At 42.3% G+C, this 26,021-nt stretch overlaps 1 protein-coding gene and 1 long non-coding RNA gene across 6 annotated transcripts in view; both read right to left on the bottom strand.

The window, feature by feature from the left end:
- Nucleotides 1–7,215, bottom strand: part of Mtf2 (metal response element binding transcription factor 2) — a 44,396-nt gene extending 37,181 nt beyond the window's left edge. Inside the window, exons 1-2 of one of the 3 annotated variants that reach the window (XM_052735708.1) lie at nt 6,922–7,215; nt 3,551–3,749 (exon numbers count right to left, since the gene is read on the bottom strand). In XM_052735708.1, the coding sequence (XP_052591668.1) occupies nt 3,551–3,588 (38 nt within the window). In that variant the 5' untranslated portion in view covers nt 3,589–3,749; nt 6,922–7,215. Of the gene's footprint in view, nt 1–3,550; nt 3,750–6,813; nt 6,836–6,921 lie in introns of those variants that run through there. The other 2 variants (XM_052735709.1, XM_052735707.1) reach the window with 2 other exon arrangements.
- Nucleotides 7,216–12,282: 5,067 nt separating this feature from the next.
- LOC128108724 (uncharacterized) overlaps nt 12,283–26,021 on the bottom strand; it is a 75,088-nt gene continuing 61,349 nt past the window's right edge. Inside the window, exons 3-4 of one of the 3 annotated variants that reach the window (XR_008217600.1) lie at nt 15,771–16,003; nt 12,283–13,036 (exon numbers count right to left, since the gene is read on the bottom strand). This is a non-coding gene — a long non-coding RNA (uncharacterized LOC128108724). The remainder of the gene's footprint in view (nt 13,037–15,770; nt 16,004–26,021) is intronic. The other 2 variants (XR_008217598.1, XR_008217599.1) reach the window with 2 other exon arrangements.

Below are 26,021 nucleotides of genomic sequence, written 5' to 3'. Positions count from 1 at the left end.
TAGATTTCCCTGGAACTGGAATTACAGATGGTTGTGAACTACCATGTGGGAACTGGGAATAGAACCAGGGTCCTCTTCTGGAAAAGCAGCCAGGGATCTTAACTGCTGAGCAATCTCTCCAGCCCCACAAATATTTTTAGGAAGAAAGGAATAAACTGAAAAGCAATTGTTCCTCTCCCTATCCCAGTCTTGTTTTCAAAAGCAGGCGGTATTTTTTCTTTTAAGTCAGAATTTCCACTAAAACCCCATAGAGGAGACAGGGCAGTGGTGGCAGAGCCTTTAATCTCACTCAGCACTAGGGAGGCAGAGACAGGTGGATCTCTGTGAGTTCTAGGAAAAGCTCCAAAGCTACAGAGAAACCCCATCTCACAGAACTAGAAACGACTTAGCAGCTCAGAGTACTTACTGCTCTTGCAGTGCTGTTTCCCATCACCACGTGGTAGCTAACAACTGTCTCTAACTCCAGATCCAGGGGACCCAGTATCTTGTTCTGACCTCCATGGGTATACCAAGCAAGTACATACATGCAGGCATAACACTCAGACACACAAAAATAAGTCCATCTAAACAAATGAAATTTTAAGAGCCAGTGAAAAGGTTTAAGAGCCAGGTAAAGAGGTTTGCCACCAAGCCTGCTGACCTAAGTTCTATCCCCAGACTGAAAGTTGTCCTCTGCTTTCCACATGTGTGCTGGAGCTGTAGAAGGGTTCCAAAACAGCTGGACCACACAGCTGCCATGACAGGCTTTGAGGCCCAGACACAGCTTCTGTGACACAAACTTACTGAGGCAACACCCAGACCCAGGAAAATCCATAAGCTGACCTCACCCAGGGAGGGTCTACATCTAAGGGGAAGTACCTGACATCCCAAACATTTCAAACATTAGATAATGTGGCCAGATGTCCCTGAGTCTAACACACATCTATTTTTGTTTTATAGATACCCCTAGACAAATGTCAACCAAAACAAGGTCCTGAACCCTGGAAATCCCTTCACCCCATCCACTTCTATGATAAAAACTCTGCCCCGCCTGAGCTCAGGGCCCTCTGCTCTCACCACTGCTTCAGACAGACAGCGAGACCAAACCCCAGAGCTTGAAGATAATAAAGGCTCTTTGTTTTTACATATGGGATTCGGTTTCCCTAGTGGTCTTTTGGGGGTCCCCACGACCTGGGCATAACAGTAGCAACCACACACATAATAAATAGTTTTAAATTCCAAAAATATACGTAAGTCTTCATATAAACATATAGTTTAAATGAAAAAATTTTCATCTGGGCTGACAATACTCCCTCCAAGAGCCAAAAACATCTAACAAAATCCCCAATACCACAAGAGAAACCCAATGGAGTTGTTGATCAGGACTGTCCAAGAGAACCCTAAAACATTACAGGCTACTGCTAAAATGCCCTTGGTTACCCACACCCAAGTGGTAGAAAGTAAGTCCCTACTGCTGAAGATACCATGAACTTCAGACGCTAGGCCCAGAGACACCAGAGCTAGAAATAACCTGAAAGTCTCCCCAGGCCTGTTAGGTACCAGAAGGTGCCATGCAAGCTGCCAAAGGAAGGAAGCAGCAGTCCTATGAAGCTATGACGTCTATGAAACAACAATGGCCAGCATGGCACAGTGAGTTTTAGGGTGTGGTAGTGGCATGCATAACTAGGCAGTAACCAACAACTCTCTTAATTGTACTTAGAACCCACATAACAGAGAGGGAACTCTTGCCTAGTACTGGAAATCTAGCCAACTACCCAGGGCTAGTAAAGTCTAAACCAGCATAATCCCTAACTATATTCTAAATATTTTTTCTTATGCCCACAGTTAAGTGTAGTCCTCATCCCTCATCCAGGAAACTTCCCTTTACAACTGATGTGGAGTCCAGTACCAACAGACACATCTACAACACAACCCCTGTGACTAAGGCTCAGGGAACATCGAGGAAAATGAGGACAGAAAGATTGTAAGAGCCAGAGGAACAGGGGGTTTGCTGTGAGATTGTGTCTGCAAAGAATGTCAGAAGACACACCCATAAAGTCTCACCAATATGACAATTATTGAAAAAAATAAGTCACAAATTTGAAAGAGAGCAGGGAGAGGTATATGGAGGGTTTGGAGGGAGGAAAGGGGGGACGATGTAATTATATTATAATCTAAATAAATAAAGAAAATATATTTTAACTCCATAAATATTAGTCACTGAAAATTAAGTAGTATTAACTGGCACACAACCAGCAATCCCAGCACTCAAGAAGTAAAGGCAGAAGAATCAGGAGTTCATGGCCAGCCTGGGCTACATGAGACCGTCTTAAAAACAACATCTGCAAAGTATATTGAGTATCTGATTATGGTTTCCCTTCCCCAACTGGTTGTGGTAATATACTGTGTGCCCTAATAAAATTTACCTAAAATCAGAGAGACAAAGGAATATACCACTGCTACGTCTCACCTCCAGAACTCCTCAGCCTGAAAAAGCTTCAGTTCCTGTCTCTTCACACCTTATACACCTCTCTCCACCCAGGCATCACTTCCTTCCTAGCGCTGAGATTAATGGCATGTGATTCCCAAGTACTGGGATTAAAGGTGTGTGCCTCCACTGCCTGGCTATTTCTCTCCTAGACTGAGTCAATCTCATTCCAAGGTGGCTTTGAACTCACAGAGATTCAGACGGATCTCTGCCTCCCCGAGTGCTAGTGTGCCACCACTGCATGGCTTCTATGTTTAATATAGTGGCTTGTTCTGTTCTCTGATCTTCTGGCAAATTTTATTAGCATACACAATATATCACCACAACTGGTCCCAGATCCTCCCCACTCCCCCATCCACAGAAATCCACACCCTTTCTCACTCTCTTTAGAATACAGGCATCACATCTAAGGAAAAATAAAGTAAGATAAAATAAAAACAAACCAGAATAGGACAAAACAAACTCTTTGTCCAGAATTCTTAATATATCCTATTACCATCTCATTTTAAATTGCCAAAGACAATTTCAAATTTTCCCTTTCCACGAGTAACCCTTGCTTCTAGATAGTATTCCTGAACTAATCTGGGATGGCTAGGCTTTATTCTTGTCATCTTAGAAGTTCACATCATGACAGTTTCCAGATCACATATTCTTTGGCCACAGAAGTGATATACAATAAAATGTATGTGCATAAAACTTCTAAGGTCTTCTTCTATACCTAAAAATACCTCAGTCCTCATCACAACTCACTGGTAGGGTGGCAGTCCTAGCTAGGAAAGGCAGGAAGACAACTCAAAACAGGAGTGCCAGGTCAGGCTGGGCAACAAATAACAACTCATTAAATTCCTACACACAGAATTTATGTTGTAAATAATTTCCCCAAGAAGTTTGGTGCTGCTCATCTACTATACCCAGTATTATGATGCAAAAAAATTTGACTCTATTGAGTGCCAGTCCTTCTTCCCTTATCCTTCATGGCTTGATATTTTATTAAGAATATATGCATTCAGTATTTTTCTCATTGCTGAGTAAAAAAAAAAAAAATGACAAAAGCAATATAAGAAAGTATATATTTTGGCTCACAGTTTCAGAGTACAGTCCATCATGGAAGGGGGAGGCATGGCAGAAGGAGCTGGAGGCAGCTATCACACTGTATCTGCAGTCAGGAAGATCAATGTTCATGCTCAGCTTGCTTCCTCCATTGAGTCTACCCAGGACCCCAGCCCATGGGTGTGGTGCCTCACATAGTCAGGGTAGGTCTTCCCTCCTCAGTTAAACCTTTCTGAAAACAATCATAGGCACATCCAGAGGTGTATTTCCATGGTGATTCTGAATTGTATCAAACTGACAATGAAGATCAACCAGCACTATATGTCTAAGTATAAGGCCTACTTTTAATCAAATTATTTAGACCTTGGTAAATCAAGTTCACTTTTTTCTTTTTTTTTTTTTTTTTTGGTCTCATGTGTCCCAGGCTAGCTTTGAACTCCTATCTGGCTGAGAATAGCCTTGACTTTCTGATCCTCTTGCCCCTACCTGCTAACTGTGAAGAAATATATTCATGGGCTGGAGAGATGGCTCAGTAGTTAAGAGCAGTGGCTGTTCTTCCAGAGGACCTAGGTGCCATTCCCAGCACCTTTGATACTCAGAATCAACATGGCAACTATAACCATCTGTAACTCCAGTTCCAAAGGGATATGTCACCCTCTTCTGGCTTCTGTGGGCACTGCACCCATGTGATGCACATACAGACATGCAGGCAAAACAACCACAACATAAAAGAAAAAAGGCAGGGAAGTGGTGGCACACGCCTTTAATCCCAGCACACACGGGAGGCAGAAACAGTTTGAGGTCAGCCTGGTCTACAGAGTGAGATCCAGGACAGCCAAGGCTACATGGAGAAATCCTGTCTAAGAAAGAGAGACAGACAGAAGGACAGACAGACTGGGTGGGGGTGGGGTGGAGAGACAGTTTAGCAGTTAAAAGCACTGACTGCTCTTCCAGAGAACCCACAAGGCAGCTCACAACTGTCTGCAATTCCAGTTCCAAGGGACCTGACACCATGGCAAAAACACCAATGCACATAAAATAAAAAAGAAAAGAAAAAGGAGAGAGAGAGAGAGAGAGAGAGAGAGAGAGAGAGAGAGAGAGAGAGAGAGAGAGAGAGAAATGCATTCATTACCAGATTAAATTTTAGACCACTATAACAGGTGAAAAATATCCTTTATGGGGGCTGGAGAGATGGCTCAGCTATTAAGAGCACATACTGCTCTTAGAGAAGAACTGAGTTTGGTTCTCAGCACCCACGTCAGGCAGCTCACAACCACCTATGACTCCAGTTCAAGGGGATGTCATGGCTCTGGCCTCTATGCACACTGGCACATATATCCTCCCCCCCCACACACACACACATACACACTGCACCCAAGCACATATAAAAATATTTTTAAATGTCCTCTATACTTTTCCCCCCAAAATTTAGGATGCAATCACACTTGTTATATTTCATTTGACCAGCATGTTTTTGTCTCGGCTGTCTTGTTGTTTGTTTTTCTGACACTTGATAGTTTTGCCCTCAGCTATCTTGATACCATGCTCCATTATGAATCTATGTGTAATTTCATCATGACTAAGGTCAAGGTTCATTAGTTTTGGCAATTGTATAGCTTGGAGGTGCTGTACTGTGTGTGTGTGTGTGTGTGTGTGTGTGTGTGTGTGTGTGTGTGTGCGCGTGCGCGCGCGCCCTATCATTCCTCACTGCTCAAAATCAAATTTCATACTCTACATGGACACTGAACATGTCTTTACACTTAAGACTACATTAAACCAAGAAAGTCCCCAATATACACTTTTTGAACAAATAAGGAAAATAATTCTCCATAATATACATGTAAGTAAAGTACTTTAAGTTGGACACTCAATGATAGTTGCTGGCGTTAACTCAAGATCAAGAATATCACTGTATGGTAGCTCACACCTTTGATCTCAACACTCAGTGGTTCAGGACAGCCAAAGCCAGAGCTGCATAATAATAAGACCCTGCTTCAAAACTAAAGAAAAAAAAAAGGCTCCATTTAAAGCATTATCCAGCATACTAAAAGATCACTTAAGAATGTAAGATTAAAAAAGGAAGAAGAAAAAAAAAGAATTTAAGATTACAGGGCTGGAGAGATGGCTCAGCGGTTAGGAGCACTGTCGGCTCTTCCAGAGGACTCAGGTTCAATTCCCAGCACCCACATGGCATCTCACAACTGTCTGTAACTCCTGTTCCAGGGAATCCAACACCCTCACACATAAAAAAATAATGTAACTTTACCTTATTTTACCCACAATTACTTTTAAGTTTACTTCCCAAAAAGGAAATTCCCAAGAGAAAAATGAAAACAGTCTGCAGAGAAGGTAACATGGAATCTATTTGAAGGAGAAAGTTACTGCTAGAGCAAATGGAGTCAAATCAACCACTATTTACATAGTTCCTAGTTCTGCTTTGATCTCATTAGGTACTTTTCTAGGTTATTCACAGGCTTGTTGTCTAGGTTTTCGAATTACTACATGGTAATATCTTCAACCAAAGTTAAATGTTTTACTTAAAAAATACAATAGCATCCCATATACCTTTTGCTATTGTTCACAAACAAGTGAATCACTCAATAAATCCGTCAGTTCTTCTAATTTCTTCCAAAGAAAAATTCTAACAACCAAGGATATCAGATTGTAAGTCACAGTTAAAGAGTTCTGGCTGGCACTATGGAAATATGTTAAGACAGCCTGGTTTAGTAATTACCTAGGTTGTGACGATGAATAAAAATATCTGGGCAGGAAAATTCAATTGAACAGAAGAAATGCCTCCTAATAAGAAAATCTCTTCCCCTATATCAATGCACCTCCCACTTCTTCCCTTTAAGCTTCCAAGGTTTGCTTTCCAGACTATTTCCCTCATCCTTACACTGTATCAGGCCCGTCCATTAGAGAACTATATACCTCAATTCAACACAATTCTAGCACTGTCGGGTTCCATATTGCTACTTCCCTTAGCGCCCCCTAAAATGCCAGGCAGCCCCTCTACTGGACTCCCCACATTTTGACGGTTCCACCCCTCAGTTCCCCACCCCCTCATCACCAGGTTCATCCTGCCCCTCCAACCGTCTCCCGCCCCCGGGTTCCTTCCTGCCCTCCAAACACAGCTTCCCTGTCTCAACGTCTCTAGTTCCATCAACCGACTCCCCGAACGCCCTGCCCGTTCCTCCTGTCCCTATTTTTATCAACATTCCACTGAGTACTCCTTTCCATCCATTCTTTCAACACATGCATCAATGCAAAAACACCCCCACACAGGAGTCCCTTACCCAAAGCCGGATCCTCCATCTTTCCCCTTTCTTTTGCTTCCTTTCTTTCGTCTCTCCCCCATCTCTACCTCCTCTCAAAGAGTCGGTTCCCAGGCCAAGGTCTCTCACCTCATTCGGTCACTTAAGTGGTGCCAACCGCTTCATACAGGAAAATAGAAGCAATCACGTCCCCGAGGGCGCTTCCCCGCGAGTCCGGGCACTCCCTGGGCACCCGCCCCAGCGGGAACCCTGCGCACACGCACACACACACCCCGCACTCCTTGGGGACGAGGGTTGGGGAGGAGAGTGTGCGTTCTCACACCGGCCTCAAACACAGACCACTTCGTTACAGCCCTTCGCCATTTTGGTTTCCCGCGGACTACCGGTGCATTCTGGGAGCGCGGAGCTACTCCAAGGCCGAATGGCAGCTCTCCAGGGCCGCAGAGGGGCGGGGACTGCGCAGCGAGCGCGGAAGAACACCGCGCCCTACGTCCCGGACCAGCGCTGAACAAAGAGGGACTCTTTAATGTCGCGGTGGGACTAAGTTCTGCTGCTGCCAGTGCAGACACAATAGTGAGCGCAGCGCTTGTGGACGCTGATGGTCGCTGTGCGATCTTCTTTAAAGGAGAGATCGTGTCCAACCTATCCTGTGCATATTTTTTTACGTCCTCAGAAATGGGATATTGCTCAGTACATCTCGCTAGGCTGATTTCCTTTCTGTGGAGATATTAAATGAAAAAGTACTTTTCTCTTACCTTCACCCGGGAGGCCTGCTATTAGAATTCACATAAGTGGGGAGAAAACCTTGGATGTCAAATTTCGTTCAATGATTACTCTCCAAATCCAAGTTTATTTGGAATCTGTATAGGAGATTCTCACTCTTTTTTTCCTCTGACAACGAAAGGGACTTCTTTTTTCTGTTTTCCTGCTTCATGACCTTTCCTAATTGTAACAAAACCTGAGCATACTCTCCTGCAAAGCAGTTGATTGTAGGAACACAGAACTTTCATAATATTGTTATCTGTGGACCAGAGTTCCAACTGATAAACGGAGGACACGCTTATCTCTTTGACTTATATATAGATGTAACCCGACACCTGTAGAAACACCTGTAATACCTTTATATTTTCAGAGTCATTTTTATCGCAGATTATGTCACAGAGACAGTCAATACTGTATTTTTCTCTCTCTGAAAAAGTACCTGTAGCACGAATCTTAAAAGGTCTTATTAATAAAAACAAACCTGGAGCTGGGTATTGGGGTGAATGCTGGAAGATCAGAGAAGCAGAACAAGCCACAGCCACCTCACCTCGCCAATTCCTCAGCTGATCCTGTTTCCTCAGACTCAGCCTCTGAGTCCTTATCCAAATGGGTCTCAGCTGAACTGCTGCTAAAAGCCGAAAAGCATAAGCAGGTCTAGTTCCTGGTTTTCACGCCTTATATAACTTTCTGCATCTTGCCATCACTTCCTGGTATTAAAGGAGCGAGTCACCATGCCTGACTGTTTCCAGTGTGGCTTTGAACTCAGAAATCCAGATGGATCTCTGCCTTCGAAATGCTAGGATTAAAGGTGTGTGTGCCACCATTTTCTGGCCTCTGTATCTAGTGGCTGTTCTGTTCTCTGACCCCAGATAAGTTTATTAGGGTGCACAATATTTTGGGGAACTCAATATCCCCGCAAATACCTCTTGTAACCTACATTCCTTTCACTCATACATATTTCAAGAGTTCCCTTGAAGGGCAATGGTGGCACATGCCTTTAATCCCAGCACTTGGGAGGCACTCAGGATCTCTCTGAGTTTGAGACTAACCTGGTCTACAGACTTAGTTCCAAGACAGTCAGAGCTACACAGAGAAACTGTCTTGAAAAACCAAACGGAAAAAAAAAAAAAAAGTCCCCTTTACTTATATTCTGAAAAATCTGGCAAATAAGCATATTCATATTACACTATAAATATTTTTTCTTTTTTTTTTCAAGACAGAATCTCTATTATGTAGCTCTGGCTGTCTCTCACTTTGTAGACCAGGATGACCTCAAATTCACAGAGATCTGCCTGCCTCTGCCTCAGTGCTGGGATTGAAGGTATGCGCCACCATGCCTAGCTTTCTATTTTATTCAGTACATTTCAGTCTTTCTCTGCCTCTGTGTGTGTGTCTCTGTCCCTGTGCGTGTGTCTCTCTCTTTGTCTCTCTGTGTCTCTGTCACTCTCTTTTTCTCTCAACACAGGGTCTTATGTAGCCCAAGCTGGTCTCATATTAGCTATGTAACTAATGCTGGCCCTGAGCTCCTGATCCTCCTGCTTCTGCCTCTTGATTACTGTTATTTTAAGTGTGAACCATCACACCTAGCTTAAATATTTTTAAATGTGTTGACCATTCCTTTCCACTCTTCTGTTTTTTCTGAGGCAGGGTTTCTCTGTGTAGCTTTGGAGCCTGTCCTGGAACTCGCTCTGTAGACCAAGATGGCCTTAAACTCGCAGAGGTCCTTCTGCTTCTGCCTCTGCCTCTGGAGTGCTGGGGTTAAATGCGTATGCCACCACCACCTGGCCTGTTTTTTCTTCTTATTGCAGCCTCTCTGTATGTAACTTTCCAGTCTCACTACTACAATTCCATTATTTCATAGTTTGGTTGTTGTTGATGTTTGGAGACAGGGTTCTCATGTATCCCAGGTTGATCTTGAATTCCTCAATCCTCATGCCTTCACCTCTCAAGTACTGGTATTTCAGACATGTACTACCACACTTGGCTCATTATAACACAGTTCCTTATAAATTTATCTAATGTATTTCCTGTATTGATTGAAGGTTTTGAGTGAAACAAAGTAGATGCAGTTCAAAATTGGTTAAAGATAATTATACATAAAGAAATGTATTTGCTTTGCAACCACGTCTCATTTGTAGATCATCAGTCTTGGATAGAACTTGGTCTAATTGTTCTCAAGATTCCTGTTAAGTAGTCATCAAGCCTCGTCTTCATCGTTTCCTGTAATTCAGTGCCTCTGAGCAGCCATTTCAATCTCAAAAACTTTAACACTATGGTCCCTTTTATCCTCAGAGGGTAGACCCCATTGCATGCCTGAATTTCATATAAACTTCATATAGCAATGAACTCTCGTGTACTTTTTCTTACACAAACACACTAATGAAAAAGTGTAATTTATATATTAAATTCAGGAAAAGATTGGCAATAATTATAAAACTATAATATGTTGTAATAAAAAAAATCAGCTAGATGTGGTGGCTCTTACCCATAATCCCTGCACTTGGCTGAAATTAGAGGACTAGTGTGAGTTCTTTGTCAGACTGGGATACATCGTGAACTTAAGGTTAGCCTGGGCCAGAGTGAAACCCTGGGTAAAAAATAAATAAAAGTAGACTGAAGAAGAGCTGAGAACAGCGACCAGATTCTTGGCTTTTCCATCCAGGGACAGGCATTGTTGAAGTGGTCAGACCACAGGCCATAAGCCATTCTAATAAATCATACACATGCCAGTTCTGTTCCTCCAGAGAATTCTAACCAACACAGCATCTTGAGTTGATCAGCTTTACTATTTGAATTCGCTTTTAGAAAATATTTTTCAGAGGCTGGAGAGATGACTCAGAGGTTAAGAGCACCGACTGCTCTTCCAGAGGTCCTGAGTTCAATTCCCAGCAACCACATGGTGGCTCACAACCATCTGTAATGAGATCTGGCTCCCTCTTCTGTGTACATAATAAATAAATAAATAAAAAAGAAAGAAAATATTTTTCAGGTCTGGAGAGATGGCTCAGTGGTTAAAAGCACTCACTTGCTCCTCTTCCAGAGGACCTAATTTCAATGCCCAGCACCCACATCAAGGCCATTCACAACTGCCTGTAATTCAACCTCCATGAATTCCAACGTCCTCTCTGGCCACCAGATGTAACATACATACATAAATACATACAAATAAAAGTATAAAAACAAAAGAATAAATAAAAGCGAAGGTAGTCTCTCCATCTTTCCTCTCCCTTCCCCTAAAATTTCTTAGAGACTTGAGCAATCTCAGCCTTTTTGTCTTTCCTTATTAAACTTGCACTTTGGCGCCATTACTAAGTAAAATAAAAGTTACTTGAACACTAACACCACAATACAGGACAGCTGGATGACTGAGAGACTCTGTAGAGTGTAGCGGATAGTGTAAACAGCATGGACATGCATGCAGTATAAAGGCATGATTCCCATCCCAGGCAGAGCAAAGTGGGACACTGTGAGACTTGGTGAAGCTACTCAGAATAGTATACAATTTAAAACTTACCATGGATGCTGGAGAGATGGCTCAGCAACTAAGGACGCATACTACTACTGCAGAGGATCCTGTTGGTTCACAATACCTGTAACTCCAACTCCAAGGGAATCTGACATCTCTGGCCACCTCCAGAACCACACTCTCCACTGCACATGCCCCAACACAGATACGTGTCCCCATAAATATCTTAAAAATAAGCCAGGTGGTAGTGGCACACACCTTTAATCCCAGAACTCAGGAGGCAGAGGCAGGCAGATCTCTGAGTTTGAGGCCAGCCTGGTCTATAGAGCAAGTACTAGGACAGACAAAGCTATACAAAGAAACCCTGTCTTGAAAAAAAAATTAAAAAATAAAACAAAAGTTATTTTTATTTCTGGAATTTTTTTCATTTAATATTTTCAGGTCACAGTTGACTTTAGGCAATTGAAATCTAGGTGGCTGGGATGAAGTTCAGCTGGATGCTTGTGTAGCATGTCTAGGTTCCAACCTCAGTACCGTATATACCAGGCACGGTGGTACTCACCCAGAATCTCAGCACTGAGAAAGTGGAGGCAAGCAATAAGAAGTTTGCAATTATCTTCTGTGACAGAGTGAATTCAAAGCCACAGTGGGCTTCATAAGACCCTGTCTCAGTAATAATAATAATAATAATAATAATAATAATAATAATAATAACAATAAATAAAAGCCCAGCAAGGTGGGTCAGTGGCCAAAAATGCTTGTTGCACCTAATGACCTGAGTTTGATCCCTGGATATCATGGTGAAAGGAGAGAACTAACTCCCAAAATTGTATTCTGACCTCTACAAGAGCATGTATACACCTACTCTCCGTCTCTGTCTCTCTGTCTCTCTGTTTCTCTTTATATAGATATATTTCTGTCTCTGTCTCTCTCTTTCCCACTCCCCCCACCCCACACAGTAATAATTTTGTTTTGTTTTGTTTTTGTTTTTTGATACAGGGTTTCTCTGTGTAACAACCCTAACTGATCTGGAACTCCCTTTGTAGACCAGGCTGGCCTCAAACACACAAAGATCTGCCTGCCTCTGCCTCCCAAGTGCTGGGACTAAAGGCATGTGCCACCATGTCTGGCCCATACAGTAATAATTAAAAAAAAAAAAACTCTGGAAGACAAAATGTAGATCGGGGTGGGGTGCCATAATTTAAGAATTATTATATAGAAACACAATCTGCTTTTTACTTACTGATCTAACTTTGGGTACCTTTGGTCATGAAAAGTGTTCTAATACCTTGTAAATTAAAGAGCTCTATGACACCTCTACTTTTTAAAAAAGATTTATTTATGTTTATGTGCATTGGTGTATTACCTGCATGGGTGTTTGTGTGATGGTGCCAGATCGCCTGGAACTGGAGTTACAGACAGTTGTGAAATTGCCATGTAGGTTCTGGTAATTGAACCCAGATCCTCTGGAAGATCAGCCAGTGCTCTTAACCACTGAGCCATCTCTCCAGCCCCCCACGTTTCCATTTCTTAGAAAGGGTTTTTTCCTATGTACACACCTGAGTATAAAGTTAGAACCAACATTTAACTTAAGAAAACTGGTACTCAAAGAACTAAAGGAGTCATGATAAAAGGTATTAAAACCTATAAACATGGGCTTCAAAATCTGTACTAATTACGCAAGACATAGTAGAGTCAGACTTAGAAATAGGTGTCAAATCCCTCAAAGGATAAAACAAAGTAACTCTAGTCAGAATAAACTGTACTCTTTATGTTGTTACATGTTTCTCAAGCATTGTTTCTTCTTTCTTCTAGACACACAGTGAAACTCTGCTCCTGCACCCCTGTAGTTGGCCCTGTAACTTTGACATAGAAAATGGAAGGAGAGGTAATATCTATAACGACCTAGAATCTTAAACACATCTTCCGATCTTTGCTGTGGAAATCATGGAAATTTGTGTTGCCATAGAATGTTGTCACTTCCAGAACAGCCAAGGCTACAAAGAGAAACCCTGTCTGGGAAAAAAAAAAAAAAGAATGTTGTCACTTTAGCTCCCTAAATGATGACAGTAAGCAGACTAAAATTGTGCAATGGTTACCACTGTTTCAAGCCTGGGACAACCTGCTGAGGTTTAACACATCAAAGCTGGACCTGGCCTGCAGGCTCTCCCAGCATTCCCCAGTCCCTACCTTATACAGGGTGTGGCTGGCATACTGACTCCCTACAATGAACTCTCCAGCCCAGGGCCTGTGGGCTGTGATAAGACACCATGACCAAAGGTAACTTATAGAAGAAAACATTTAATGGGTGCTTATAGCTTCAGAGGGTGAATCCATAACCATCCTGGTAGGGAGCATGGCAACAGGCAGGCAGTCACGGTGCTGGAATAGTAGCTGAGAATTTACATCCCAGTCAACAGGCAGAAGGCAGAGAGAAAGCTAACTATGAATAGCAAGGGCTTTTGAAACCTTAAAGCCCACCTCCAGTGATACACCTCCCCCCAAAAAAGCCATACCTCCTCATTTTTCCCAAACAGTTCCATCAAATGAGAACCAAGCATTCAAATATATGAACTTATAGGGCCATTACTCATTCAGAGTACCACAAGTAGTGATCAAATGCAGGGGAACAAAACTGTGAGAGTTTCATTGCAGTTTTGTTTTGGAGATTTGGTATTTGTTTGTTTATTTGTTTAAGATAAGGGTCTCAGTATTAGGTCCTAACTAGCCTGGACCTTGTTATATAGGCCAGGCAAAGCTCAAACTTGCAATACCACCATGCCCATCCGTGTTCTTTTCTTTGGTAGTGGGTTTTAGGTTTTTTGTTTGTGTGATTTTGGTTGATTGGTGTCTTAGTTAGGTTCACTATTGCTGTGATAAAACACCAATACTAAAAGAAACTGGGGAGGAAAAGGTTTATTTGGCTTACAAGTCCATATTGGTATTCATCATTGGAGGAAGTCGGGACAAGAACTAAAGCAGAGGAGGAAACAGGAAGCAGGAAGCAGGAGCTGATGCAGAGGCCATGGAGGGTGCCGCTTACTGGCTTGCTCCCCATGACTTGCTCAGCCTGCTTCCTTTTTTGTTGTTGTTGTTTGTTTTTGTTTTTGTTTTTTTGAGACAGGGTTTCTTTGTGTTGGCCTGGTTGTCCTGGAACTCACTCTGTAGACCAGGCTGGTCTTGAACTCACAGAGATCCACCTGCTTCTGCCTTCCTGCATGCTAGGATTAAATACATACATCACTATTGCCCAGCTCAGCCTGGAACCCAGGAATACCAACCCGGGGATGGCACCATACACAACGGGCTGGACCTTCCTCTATCAATTACTAATTAAGAAAATGCCTTTATAGGCTTGCCTACAACCTGATATTATAGAGGCATTTTCTTGATTAAGGTTCTCTCTTCTCAGATGACTTTAGCTTATGTCATGTTGACATAAAACTATCCACCACAACTGCTTAAGAACTTTTATTTCTGTTTTTTTTTTTGAGAGATGGTTATGTAGATGACAGTGACCTCAAATTTATTGCTATCCTCCTGCCTCAGCTTCGCTAATTCTGGCATCACATCCTGCTCCAAATCGCAGTTTTACAACTGAGGATGAATTTGTGATCTGTAGGCACAGAACTCTGAAGTAGCAGCAAGTGAAGGGTCTTTTCACTGACATCTCCCGTCTGCTGCCAGAACACATCAGTGTGTCTTCATTCTCCATTGCCAACTCTGCATGTCTGTCTGTTCCATCTACTGACTGTCCATCAGATTGAAATCTGTAACCGCCTGGTTGGCAAGCCTTGTCATTCACAATAAGTTTTCATTAGTTTATTGAATGGGGTGAGCTCCTTAATCTTAAACAGCACCTGTCAGAGTCCAGCTCCAACCTGTCAAAGGGTTCTTGGGGGGAGCAGAGAGGAGTGAGGAAGTATTAGAAATATAGGCAGAGATGTCAAGAAAGACAGAGACACAGGGTAGCTTCAGGAGGGCCCTGGATCAATACCCAGCCTCCTCGAGATTTATTCTAATAGGGTTTTTATACACTACCAAGGGGAGCGTCAAAAGACCTCCCCCTTCAAAATCAAACACAATTTACAGCCAAGTGTAGACCCTTCGAAACACCTGGTAACCACGCCTGTGGCCAAATCATCCTATTATGCAGCCCTGCTGGGTAAAGCAAGCTCAGATTCTCTGACCTTGAGTAAGGCCTTATTAGGGAGCCTCTGTGGGCCCCCACAAGCACCAAAGAACCATCTTGTCCCACTACTTTCAGTTTCTTTTTTTAAACATTTTTTAAAAATTCATTTTCAGGGTTGGGGATTTAGCTCAGTCGTAGAGCATTTGCCTAGGAAGCACAAGGCCCTGGGTTCGGTCCTCGGCTCTAAGAAAAAAAATTATTTTCATGTATATGGCTGTTTTGCCAGCATGTATGTGTGCATACCACATGAATTCAGTGCCCACAGAAGCCAGAAGAGAGCATCAGCAACCCTGGAATTGGAATTACAGATGGCTGTTAGCCTTCATGTGGGTTCTGGGAATGCACCTGGGTCCTTTTGAATAGCATCCAGCGCTCTTAGCCTCCTCATTATCTCAGCTCCTCAATTTCTTATTACAATTGTTTATTTTTTCTGTGTGCATGTTTACAGGCCATGGCACACACTCAAATGGAGATCAGAAGACAATTTCCACGAGTCTCTTCTCTCCACCATGTGGATCCCGGGAATTGAACTCGGGTATTCAGGCTTGTCACCATTACCTGCTGAGTCATCCTGTCCCAGTTCTTATCTCAGTCTCCTTCCGTGGGCAAATCATGGCTCATAAGTAATCATTGTCATTTCCTCTGTTACTCCACAAAAGAGGCACCAGCTCCACACCACCAGGAATTGTACTGAGCCATCTCTCCAACCCCATACTGATGAGCATTTTGATTGCAGGAATCACAACAGCAGTCTGAACAAGTAGAAGCCAGCAACCTTGCCTTGTGAATGCCTAGAAACGGAGACCCGAAATATGTCAAATCTCTCTCTCTCTCTCTCTCTCTCTCTCTCTCTCTCTCTCTCTCTCTCTGATACGTGTGTTGTCATAAATAGACCAATCCAATTAACAATAATGTGCATGTAAAAATATGTAATCCCCTTTTACATTTCCAACAGAACAGAAACCAAAATATGCCAGACACGGTGACACACACCTGTAATCACAACACTTAAGAGGTAGAGGCAAGAGGATTGTGAATATGAAGTTATTCTCTGCTATATAGCATGTTCAAAGTTAACCTAAGATATTCAAGACATATCAAGGAAAACCAAGATAAATAAATAAGGCTGGGGGTATAGCTTGATTGGGAGAGTACCTTAATAGGTTTTCTGCCCCAATAATGTTTCTTCATTGACGTGGTAAGCCAGATCAAGCTTAACTGAAAAAGCATAACAACAGGTTTATTAAGGGCAAAGCAACTCCCAGGCAGGTTCACTGGTCTCAGAGATCAAGGCCAGAGAAGTCCTGTCTGATCTAAGACAGGAAGATTTTATAGATTGTAGGTGAGGGGTGATGATGACATGTCCACCACAAGCTGGGTTTGTGCCCAATATGGTCAAAAGCTGAGCACTTTAGGTGGGGACTTGGGTGGCTGGCGGCATCAGGGGAGGAAGCTGCAGTAGCCGCCAAGAACACAGAACTTTTGGTGCCTTTCTTTTGTTTGGAGACTCTCGGAGTAGGCAGAGTAAGAGAGAGAGGAGCAATGGGGCTTCCCAGTCCATGCAAGGGCGAGCAGGAAGCTCCAGCCGAGCAAACCTACTTAGCATACACAGTGGATGTTCTTTTTGCCTACACATCTAAGTACTGTCTAAAACATGTCTGTCTTTGTAGCACCTAGTCCTTGGCACTACTGTGCCTGGCTATGTTCACAAAGTCTGTTATAAACTTTTCACTTCTCTGGCTCTCCTGGCACACTAAGCTTTAGTCCTGGAAACAAAGCCTGTCGTTGCCATAGCCAATTCTGCTCCTGAAACCATCTTAGGCACCTTGATTTCATGGCTTGGCAAGATATTGGCTTTGCTGGAGGTAGTGGCACACGCCTTTAATCCCAGCACCTGGGAGGCAGAGGCAGAGGCAGGTGGCTCTCAGGGTTTGAGGCCAACCTGGTCTACAGAGTGAATTCCAGGACATCCTGGAGCACACAAGAGAAACCCTGTCTTGAATAACAACAACAACAACAACAACAAATATTGGGTGGAACTTCTGCCTTGGAAGTTTCTTCCCTTTACGGGTCTAAAAGTTCATTGTTGTAGTTGCCAAAATCATTGTAGTTCGCCGGGCGGTGGTGGCGCACGCCTTTAATCCCAGCACTCGGGAGGTAGAGCCAGGCGGATCTCTGTGAGTTCGAGGCCAGCCTGGTCTCCAAAGCGAGTTCCAGGAAAGGTGCAAAGCTACACAGAGAAACCCTGTCTCGAAAAACCAAAAAAAAAAAAAAAAATCATTGTAGTTCCTATTAGATTTTTTTTAGGCAACAAAGGCAAAAAAAAGAGTTGAACCTGATCTCTACAGACCAAACTCTATTCCAAAACAGCAAAGGACAGACACTCCCATTGAAAAACGGGCACCTGTGTGGGGAAAGGCTGGCAGTGACTCATAGAGGTAGAGTGAGGGTATTGATTCTGAAGTCTCTTTTACTCTGGGCCTCCCAGGATGCAGACACAGGGTGCCATAGCTGTTCCTGGCTCTAGGGTGACTGCCCAATATGCACCTCAGCACTATTCCTGATTGATTGAGCAAGGTCATTTGTATGAATCCTGTTTTGTGACCAAGGAATTCTACCAGCTTCTATCATTCCAAAACTGACTATTCCAAAATAATTATCATGGCTGCCCCTTCAGCCATCACCATAACTACCATGATGAGTACTGTGTTTGGATCCCCAAAAAGGGAAAGTTGGGGGCCATAGATGTAACTCAGAGATACAGCATTTACCTGCCATATGCCAAGCTCTAGATTCAATCCTTAACACTGAAGGGGAAAAATAGTTATTTAAAACCCATGCACAAAAAAAGAGAAAGAGATAAAACAGAAATAATTGAATAAAAATAAAACCCATACAGTGCATTTATAAAGTTCTGGTTTGATGAGACCATGAAAGGACTCAAATGTTGTCAGTGAGAGCATTTGAAAGCTCCCAAATTGACAAAGCATGGGCTTTTCTGGGGGCTCTTCGGGGCGCTCTCCACGGTACTGATGTCCACGGTACAGATGACCCCTGTGCGGGAACTACGTTATTTGTCTCCAGATCTGCTGGTTTACACTGAATCTTGCCCTCTCAACCAGTCCTTTCCTTTCCTCTTTTTCCTTTCCTTTTTTCTTGACAAATACTCTGACTCAGCACAGAAAGTACCCAAATTACAGGCCTTCCCACCTAGATTCAAGTATTTTTTGAGGCAATTTCATTTTTTATTGTCTTGAAGAAAACCAAAGAGGCAAGCAAACAGCTGGGCATAGTGGCGCACACCTTTAATTACAGCATTTGGGAGGCAGACAAGAGCTCTGAGTTCAAGGCCACCCAGTCTACAGAGCAAGTTCCAGGACAGCCAGGAGAGAAACCCTGTCTCAAAAAAACAAAACAAAAACCAAAGGAAAAGCCCTTACCAAAACAAACAAAACTGTAACTGTCATTTTTCCTTAATCAACTCAGTCAGGTTCATCTAGGCCTTTTGTTGCTGTCACTCCATTATTTATGTCTGATGGAAAGCAGGAAGAGTAACAGCTAGGGTTGACGTGAACCTGCAGTCCCAGCCCTTGGGAGACAGAGGAGTAGGAACATCAGAAATTCGAGGCCAGTCTGATATACATGAGACCATGCCTCAAAAAGCAAAATGAAACAAAAATGGATTTTATTGACAAGTTTGGGGAAGACCCGGTATATATAATTCTCCTAAACTGAATTCTATAATCTTTGTTTATTAAACTAAGGTTTTCAAATTATCTTTCTCTCTCCTTTTTTAAAATCTATTTTTATTTTATTTTCTTCTTTTTCTTTTTCTTCTTCCTCTTCTTCCTCTTCTTCTTCTTCTTCTTTTTTTTTTTTTTTTTTTTTTTTGGTTTTTCGAGACAGGGTTTCTCTGTGTAGCTTTGGGCCTTTCCTGGAACTCACTTGGTAGTCCAGGCTGGCCTCGAACTCACAGAGATCCGCCTGGCTCTGCCTCCCGAGTGCTGGGATTAAAGGCGTGCGCCACCACCGCCCGGCTTCTTATTATTATTATTATTATTATTATTTGGTTTTTTTTCCCCAGACAGGGTTTCACTGTATAGCCCTGGCTATCCTGGAACTCAGTCTGTAGACCAGGCTGTCCTCACAGAGATCCACCTGCCTCTGCCTCCCAAATGCTGGAATTAAAGGCATGGCCATTACTTCCTGACCATCTTTTCCTTTCTTTATTTCCACCTTATGGTATGGATCCAACCTAGGGATTTATGCATACTAGAAAAGCCGAGCCGGGCGGTGGTGGCACACGCCTGTAATCCCAGCACTCAGGAGGCAGAGGCAGGAGGATCTCTGTGAGTTCAAGGCCAGCCTGCGCTACAGAGCTAGTCCAGGAAAGGCTCCAAAGCTACATAGAGAAACCCTGTCTCGAAAAACCAAAAAAAAAAAAAAAAAAAAAAAAAAAAGCCGACTGAGCTATCCCCAGCCCTCACTGAGGACTTTTTGTCATGAGTAGTGATCATTTCTTCATAGAGTACATCCTTACTTCCCTAAATTCTCACTTTGGTTTTATAGTGAACTCTGTGAGTGATGACTATTAGATTTTACAATAATGTTAAAATCATTGGTCTAATTTTGTTTCAGAGTACAAACTGCTATGATGTTTACAAACTGCTATGACGTTTACTTCTGTCAGAACCAACTGTACTTCAAAGGATATAGTCGGAAAACATTGGAACCAACTGTTCCTTGAATAAATCTATTCATGTACAGAAATGAACTTAAACTCTCTATGTGTAAATACCAGAACAGAATAGTTTCCCACGGTATTAACCCGCCTTCAACAAGCATGGGAATAAAGGGAGTGAAACACAATCGGTTCTATACATTTCACCACCCCAATGGCTGAATGGTGGTGAAACAGGAGACATGTTTTTTAAGGGTAGAATCTTCCACTGCTTTTAGGTCACAGAGTCCATCAGCTCACAGCCAGAGGCTTCTAGCTATTCAGAATATTTAGTACTTTTGCAGAGAGTGACTTAAAACAAAGTTAGAAGTTAAAGAATTTCCTTCTCTAAGCAAAGCTGTAAAGCAGATTAACTGCAGGGGTGGGTGTTGTTTAGATTTAGGAATGAGGGGGAGTACTAGAACTCAGGGCTACACATCCTGAGTTTTGGCCCTAAGTACACATAACTTCTTCACTGTCCTTGGTAAGATGTCTTTGGGAAAGCATACATTGTCTCTATTGGCAGGTTGGGCTTTCTTGGTGGTATCTGAAGTTTTCTGGTTTTCTCAGCAGAAAATACAGATGAGCTGGGCAGAGGTGGCAAATCCCTTTAATCCCAGTATTCAGGAGACAGAGGCAGGCAGATATCTGAGTTCAAGACCAGCCTGATCTACAGAGTGTGTTTCAGGACAGCCAGGGCTACAAAACACTGTGAAACCCTGTCTTGAACACAAACAAAGAAAACAAAACAAAACAAAAACCCAAACAAAACAAAAAAGATAGATTTTGAGAAATGGATGTGCTAATAAAGGCCTATAATTCTAGCACTCAGGAGATTGAGGCACTTTGGGTTTGAAGCCAGTCTGAGCCACATAGCAAGGCCCAGTCAACCAACATCTCCTCTTTAGTTTTATTAAAGAAGCATGTCCATGAAGGTAGAGTTGGTCAAGGCATGGTATACTGTAGGACAGCCCTAGTCAGCATCACCTCATTTCAGGTTGTCCTTGTGAAAAGGTGGCAAAGGTATGACAGGACTTGGAAGGGGCAGACGGGCAGAATATCAACTGCCCCTGTAAAAGACCACACCTTTAGATCTCATCCTGAAAACCAACTGGAAGTGTTGATCCAGTCAGTCTAAATACGCATCTTATGCTTGTTCTCTGTGTCTTTTAATTTGGAGAGAAAGCTGTTTAACTAAGAAATGTGTTGTTCTAAAGGGGAATTGAACACCACTTCAAGATGTTTAGGAATGTTTTTCTGAGTATAGTTGACAGAGAAGGTGTGAAAACTTGTGTTACCCTGAAATTGCTGGCAGAGCCAAAGGGCTTCTTGATGTTCTCCAAGCCAGAAGGCCACAGCTCCAAGGGCATCTTATCTCTTAGGAATTTGTTGGACAATATGAATTTGTTCTTATAATTCAGTAGTGATGTTTTAAAGATAGGAATTTGCAGTTGCTGCAATTTAGATAGACCGAGTTATGGCTGCTGCAGCAGTGGCCATGGTAACTGTGGCAGCTGGGATAGCTCCAATAGTCACTCCAATCTTTTTGTAGGTATTTGTCTCAGGGCACAATTAAGTTTTTATAAAGCAGATTCCTCATGCTTTTGATCAGTCTGATTAACAGGAATCCTGGCATGCACTTATTGTCTAAGAATTACAGTCAGGAGATGTTGGGGTGCACCGTGTAGTGCAGGTCAGTTGAATAAAGAAGGAACTCCAAGATGAAATTTTAAGGCCTATGTGGCAGCAGGAAGGTCCATCCTCTCTAATGTACTGAACCCTGAACAGCCATAGAAAGGCCTATTTATTGGTTGTTACACAAAGTATTTCTTCATACCAAGGTCCCTAATCTAGTTTACACATCTTACTAAAGGAAAACATCACATGAGGCGTCTTGTGACCAAAGTCATTGGATGGCTGCAATGCCCCTTCAGAAAAACAATTCTACAAATCACAGTAAACAATCACTGTTTTCCACAAAGATTCTTCAAGGTCAAAGTACTTCTTAAAAACAAACAAACAAACAAAACAGCTGTTCATTCTAACATCTACTCTGGATACAAGGAGATAAAATCACAGTGTAAGAGAAGTTTGGTAAATGGAGTGACAATTGCAAGTGACCATGCAGTTTACACGTGGTAGAAACTCAGGAAAGTGTCCCTCATCTGTTAACACATGTCTTATTGTGCCAGTTCACAGGATGTCTTTACCAGTCTTGTTGGAATCCAGAGAAATCTGGAGGAGAAAGCGCAGATTTGGAGCCTGGGCTCCAAATTATGAAAAGAGTAGGACCCAGAGCTTGGTTAGATCCTTGAAGGAGTTTATACAAAACCATGAGTTTAAATAAAATGCCTTGCTTCTTGTGATGTTTTTCTTCAGGTGTCAGTGTGAAATTGAAGGAAACAATTAAAAATTGTAAAGTAGAAGTTTCTTTGACAAGTTGCCCCTGAACAGTTCATCTCTTATTCTCCCCTTGTGTTTATGTATTTGATATTTTAGCAATAGAAAAACACGTTAAATTACAGCTTATCTTTGGGGTTATAGTGAATGCCATGAGAGACATGAAGTTTCCAAAGTTGACAAAAGATGTATGAGCATTGTCTGTTTTGAGACCCTCATACCAGAGAAAGCAGTCAGGAAGTGTCTGTAAGTAGCTCAAGCAGACTCATATATTTGAGTCATAACAAAAATAAAGCCTGAAAAATTATAAATGCAAATTTGTTTTGTTTTGATTTTTGAGACAGGGTCTCTATGTACTTCTGTCTGTCCTGGAACTTGCCATGTAGATCAGCCTGGCCTTGAACAGAGAGATTAACCTGCCCCTGCGTCCTGAGTGATGTCTGGGGTTAAAGGTATGCCCAGACTCATAAACACACACACACAAAAAAACCCTTTTAAATGACCAAAGGAAATTAAAAAATTTTGCCGGGTGGTGGTGGCGCACACCTTTAATCTCAGCACTCAGGAGGCAGAGCCAGGTGGATCTCCGTGAGTTCGAGGCCAGCCTGGTCTACAGAGCAAGATCCAGGACATGCACCAAAGCTACACAGAGAAACCCTGTCTTGAAAAAAACAAAAAGATAATTCAATATTCAATATTCGCAGTTCCAGGAAAGGCACAAAGCTGCACAAAGAAACCCTGTCTCGAAAAACAAAAAACAAAAAAACAAAAAAAAATATTTTGAGCTTATGAGTGTGATAATTTTAATAAAGCTTTAGGAGCCAGTACCTATAACTGTTACCAAGACTAGATTAATTACTTATGAGAACTCCATTGATTTAAGTAGAGGCTTAACATCAATGTGTGAACTTTGAAATTTTTTTTCTTTTTCTCCTGAGACAGGGTTTCTCTGTGTGGTAGTCCTGGCTGTCCTGGAATTCACTCTGAAGAACAGGCTGGCCTTGAACTCAGAGATCTTCCTGCCTCTTTGAGTGCTGGGATTAAAGGTGAGTGCCACCACCAACACCTGGCTAAAGTTTTTTTTTGTTTGTGTTTTGTTTTTTCGAGACAGGGTTTCTCTGTGTAGTTTTGGTGCCTCTCCTGGATCTTGCTCTGTAGACCAGGCTGGCCTCGAACTCACAGAGATCCGCCTGACTCTGCCTCCTGAGTGCTGGGATTAAAGGTGTGTGCCACCACTGCCCAGCTGTGCCACCACCGTTCAGCCTGGCTAAAGTTTTAATATTTGTTTTTATTTGTTTGTTTTTGTTTTGGGGACAAGATTTCTCTGTGTAGCCTCAGCTGTCCTGGAACTTGCTCTACCAAGCTAAAAGTTTTAATATTTTATTATCATCTTTTTTATTTTGTTTGTTGACCCCGGTCTCTCTACATAACCCTGGTTGACATGGAGCTCACCATGTAAACCAGGCTGGCCTTGAACTCAAAGAAATCTGACTGCCTCTGCCTCAGAGTGCTGGGACTAAAGATTCTGAAAACATCCAGCCATCTTAACCTTTAACACAAATTGTAGAAATTTTTTACCTTTCCTTTCCATCTGGAAACATTCAGTCATTTTAGCTTTCTTACAACTTGTATAAACCTTTTATATTTTTTCTTTCCATACTTACATATATAGCTAGAGTTTTCCTCCAGTCCTGCCTGGCCCACAGTCAGGACAAATCTCTACCACCCACCAGTCCCACAGCCGCTCAAACCCAACCAAGTAAACACAAAGACTTATATTGCTTACAAACAAACTGTATGGCCATGGCAGGCTTCTTGCTAACTGTTCTTATATCTTAAATTAATCCATTTCCATAAATCTATACCTTGCCACGTGGCTCTTAGCTTACCAGCATCTTCACATGCTGCTTGTCATGGCGGTGGCTGGCAGTGTCTCCCCCATCCTTCCTGTTCTCTCAATTCTCCTATTAGTCCTGCCTATACTTCCTGCCTGGCCACTGGCCAATCAGTGTTTTATTTATTGACCAATCAGAGTCATACAGACCATCCCACAGCACACATATCCATCCATTTTAACCTTCCTTACGACTTGTGTAAACTTTTTACCTTTCTTTTTCATCTGTACATATCCATCCATTTCAAGCTTTATATGTGTCTTTTTTCATTAAAACTCTGTCCATTTTTGTATTCATTTAACTTTATTTTTTTCTTAATAGCCTGACATAGTTGCTTGATTGCTGAGAGTAGTCCCTGAAAAGTAAGTCTTTCTTGATCATCATTAGAGAATAAAGGAATAGCAAAAAACAACTTCAGCTCAATAGCAGCAGCACAGTAGTTCTGAGTTTGTTTTTCTGTTGAAACCTGACTGTGAGTTTGCCTATCACAGTAGGAAGTCGTTAGTTCTTGGAAAAGGAAAAGCCTGACTTTTACATTTGAAACATTTAGAGGCCTAGTCAGTATTTGTGTTTCCATAAGTCATGGAGAAAGAAATAAGGTGGCAGCCATCTCCTTACTGCCTGTCTTTTATAGCTTGTAGAAGATTAACGAAGTCCATAAAAGCTCTTCATAGGTTTTGTCTGTCCATGGAACAGACACCTGGAGAGTGTCAAAATCAGGGACTTTATTTACTTACTTACTTACTTAAGTCTTATGGCAGAATTTGTGAGCCTGTTGGGAGGTTTCTTTGATATGCTTATTAACCAAATCAGGGCTGGCCTGTAATTGAGCCTCAGTTTCTTTTTTCTTTTCTTTTCTTTTTTTTTCTTTTGGTTTTTCAAGACAGGGTTTCTCTGTGTAGCTTTGTGCCTTTCCTGGAACTCACTCTGTAGCCCAGGCTGGCCTCAAACTCACAGAGATCCGCCCGCCTCTGCCTCCTGAGTCCTGGGATTAAAGGCGTGCGCCACCACTGCCCAGCGAGCCTCAGTTTCAAAGTTTTCTTTTTCTTTTCTTTTCTTTTTTTAAAGAGAATTTGATAATTAAACTTCTATTTTAAAGCTCTTAAATTTGTAGCATCAGCAAGCAGCATGTTCATCCTTTGTATCTAAAGTTATTGTAAAGTCAGAATGTTTTAAATGTGGAATCGGGGTTTTTAGGTATGGATGAACTGACCAGGCAGCCTCCTGGGAGGAGCTCCTTGAGGCCTGTTTGCTGCAGCAGGTGGCAAGACGGCTAATTTGTTTGATGAAGATAAGACAGGTGACAAAGAGGCCCCACAGGACTTGTGTAGGCATGCTGTGCCAAAGATAAATGCTTACAAGCTTGTTTGAATGATGCCTTAGTTCTAACTTCTTTAAGTAAAGTTCTGGTTTGGTTTTGTTTTTTGAGAAAGGGTTTCTCCGGCTAGCCTGGAACTCACTCTGTAGATCAGGCTGGCCTCAAACTCAGAGAGATCTATCTTCCTCTGCCTCCCAAGTGCTGAGATTAAAAGCATGTGCCATCACTGCCCATTTTAAGTAAAGTTCTATTAGATATAGGAGACAACGAATTCCCATAGTGAAAGCAAAGCGGAAAGGCAGGTACTGTGTAGCATGCTTAAGGGAAACTCATACTCTTTCCTTGTGATGGAATTTGGAATAAAATCAAACAGGACTCAGTAAAGAGAGAAACAAGGAGATGAAAGTTAGTGATTGAGGGGAGTTTTTAGGGCTCAGAACCACTGCTCCTGAGATCAACTACCGGTTCAGCAGATC

Source organism: Peromyscus californicus, unplaced genomic scaffold, assembly GCF_007827085.1.
Source record: "Peromyscus californicus insignis strain IS unplaced genomic scaffold, ASM782708v3 Scaffold_13__1_contigs__length_99412109, whole genome shotgun sequence".
NCBI classification, from domain to species: domain Eukaryota; kingdom Metazoa; phylum Chordata; class Mammalia; order Rodentia; family Cricetidae; genus Peromyscus; species Peromyscus californicus.
Note: the sequence above shows the minus strand (reverse complement) of the source record. Positions and strands in the feature narration are given on the sequence as shown.